Raw genomic sequence first — 2,707 nt, 5'->3', positions numbered from 1 at the left:
CACATAAACTTGAAACCCTTAAAATTTAAAATTTAAAAAAATTATCATCAAACTCAATATCGTTAAGCTTCTGTAATCGTTTAAATGCAACGATAAAATTAGATCGCAAAAATTTTTTTCTTTATAAAAAAGTAATTTTATTCTCATACGTGCAGTTTTTAAGTTTAAATACTAGAAGTTTCAAAAAATAAAGAAAATTATTTTCTTTACAAGAAAAAATATTCATGAAAGTAGAATAAGTTCCAGTTTCTAGATAAAGCTAAGTGTTCCAATTAGGGAGCTGTTCCAATTTCGGCAACTCTCCCCTACTCTATTTGTAGAGTACAATAACATAATACAGTCGACTCTCGATATCTCGAACACTAAGGGGACCGGAAAAAAAGTTCGAGATATCGAGAGTTCGAGATATCAAGAAAAGGGTTGAAAATAAATAAAATTGCCCGACTTTCATTAAAACAAGTTATTTTTCTGACAAAAATCATTAACAACAAAAACTACAACTTTTGGAAAAAATCTGTTATCTGATATTGCTTTAAATTATCCATCTTTTCCATCTTCATTAAATCCTCAAGTTTTAGTGCTAGGGATTGTATTTCATTTCCGTATTTTGAGCTGTATAGCGAAGCATTTTGAATTGTTTCAAAAGCAATTTCTAATTGAATATCAGATGGGCGTGGCGGGGCTTCGACGTCAATAGCTTCGTCGACGCTATCTTCAACTTCATTATCGTCGTTTTCAAAATTAGGGTCTAAAATCTGAGCAATGATTTCAGCATCAGTAGCAAGTGAACCGGTGGTTACTACATTGCAATCTAAACCAATGTAAGATTCCGCTAAGAGATCTTCTTGGACGGCACGAGGATCTAACTCTCGCAAACGGTTAAGTTCTTCTGTCAAAAAATTAAAAGAATCATCATCATCAGCTTCTTCAATACTCTTGTTTGTTTTGCTGATACCAGCTTTTTTAAAGCAGTTGATGACATTCTCCTTCGACACAGCATTCCACGAAGAAACAAGATCTTTCATTGCTTGAAGTATAGAAATTTTTGGCATGGGTTCGTTATTTTCGACAGCCTTGATACACAAACGCACAATTTTGTGACGATAATGAGCTTTAAGACTTCGTATTACGCCTTGATCCATGGGCTGAAGGACAGATGTGGTGTTAGGGGGGAAAAATATTAGGCTGATGTTGCTTAGCCCTTCAATGTGTGGGTGGGCAGAACAGTTATCCACCAGGAGTGCTACTTTCTTGTCTTGAGCACGAAAAAATGAGTCAAGTTTCATTACCCATTCTGTAAAAAGGTCTCCGGTCATCCAACTTTTTAGCTGATTTTTATATGTGCAAGGAAGTTGTTTAATTTAAAACACCGTGGGTTTTTAGATTTTCCAATAACAAACATAGGTAATTTTTCTCCCGTTGCACTCCCTGCTGCTATGCCTGTTAGTCTGACTTTACTATTTTTTCCCCCAAAACATTTTTCTCGTGATAAATGGTATGTTTTGTTTGGTAGGCACTGGTAAAATAGTCCAAACTCATCAACATTGAAAATTTTTTCAAGCTTGTAATTCAAAAGCAGTGTTGGAAGTGTAGTTTCATTCCACGAAGCAGTCATATTATTTGTCACGGCGGCACTTTCGCCTGAGATTATTTTAAAGCTGATGCCGTTCCTAAAAATAGGAACAGAATAATTGAATTTTAATTACACGTTTAAAAAACTAAATAAATTAAATATAAACAGATACATGTTATTTGTTTATATTAAAATTGAACAAGATTTGACAAAATTTAACTGACCTTTCTTTCCAATTATGAAACCAACAATCAGATGATTTAAAATCCAACTCTCCTAATGCTTCTGCGAATTTTAGTGCCTTTTCTTTTAGTATGGTACCATCAATTGGTACTTGTTGACTTCTTTTTGCAACGAACCACGTGTATATGGCCTTGTCTACATTTTTGAAATTACCACTACGAAGTTTCTTCCGTTTAGATTTTGTTTGACAAAAGGAATAAATTATATATTAAAGGAAAACTTTTCAGAAATTCGATTCTTAAAAAAAATCGAATTTAAAAATCGAATTAAAATTTTTTTTTTTTCGAAAATTGGAATTTAAAAAAATTAAATTTTATTAAAACATTTTTGAAAAAAAAAATGTTGAAAAGTTCGAGATAACGAGAGAAAATTGCCCTGTGGACCGAAAATATTGTTCGAGATACCAAAAAGTTCGAGATAATAAGGTTCGAGATATCGAGAGGATTTTAGCCTAAACTAGTACGTTATGTCCATGGGACCGCTAAAAAAGTTCGAGATACTCAAAAGTTCGAGATATCAAGTATTCGAGATATCGAGAGTTGACTGTATATATATATATATATATATATATATATATATATATATATATATATATATATATATATATATATATATATATATATATATATATATATATATATATATATATATATATATATATATATATATATATATATATATATATATATATATATATATATATATGTAAATTATGTTAGTGTATTTTACAAATAGAAAATTTTTTTTCTCTATAAATTGACTTTTATTTGAGATTTATTAACTCTTCCTGATGATCCGGCAATGGTGAAACTTTAAGTAGAAGATAACAGTTAGATAAGTGTTTTTTACTAATTTATATATATATATATATATATATATATATATATATAT

General features: G+C 30.1%; 1 protein-coding gene across 1 annotated transcript; it reads right to left on the bottom strand.

The window, feature by feature from the left end:
- Positions 1-494: 494 nt before the first annotated feature.
- On the bottom strand, positions 495-1,316 carry LOC136085172 (tigger transposable element-derived protein 4-like). Its single transcript, XM_065806460.1, has one exon. It carries the CDS (start codon positions 1,314-1,316, stop codon positions 495-497), a length of 822 nt encoding a protein of 273 aa, XP_065662532.1.
- Positions 1,317-2,707: the final 1,391 nt, after the last annotated feature.

The sequence above is a fragment of the Hydra vulgaris genome, chromosome 09 (genome assembly GCF_038396675.1).
Source record: "Hydra vulgaris chromosome 09, alternate assembly HydraT2T_AEP".
Taxonomy (NCBI): Eukaryota; Metazoa; Cnidaria; class Hydrozoa; order Anthoathecata; family Hydridae; genus Hydra; species Hydra vulgaris.
Note: the sequence above shows the minus strand (reverse complement) of the source record. Positions and strands in the feature narration are given on the sequence as shown.

What these genes read in the sequence shown, in the direction of transcription:
- LOC136085172 (XM_065806460.1), bottom strand. Translation starts at nt 1,316, where the DNA reads ATGACCGGAGACCTTTTTACAGAATGGGTAATGAAACTTGACTCATTT.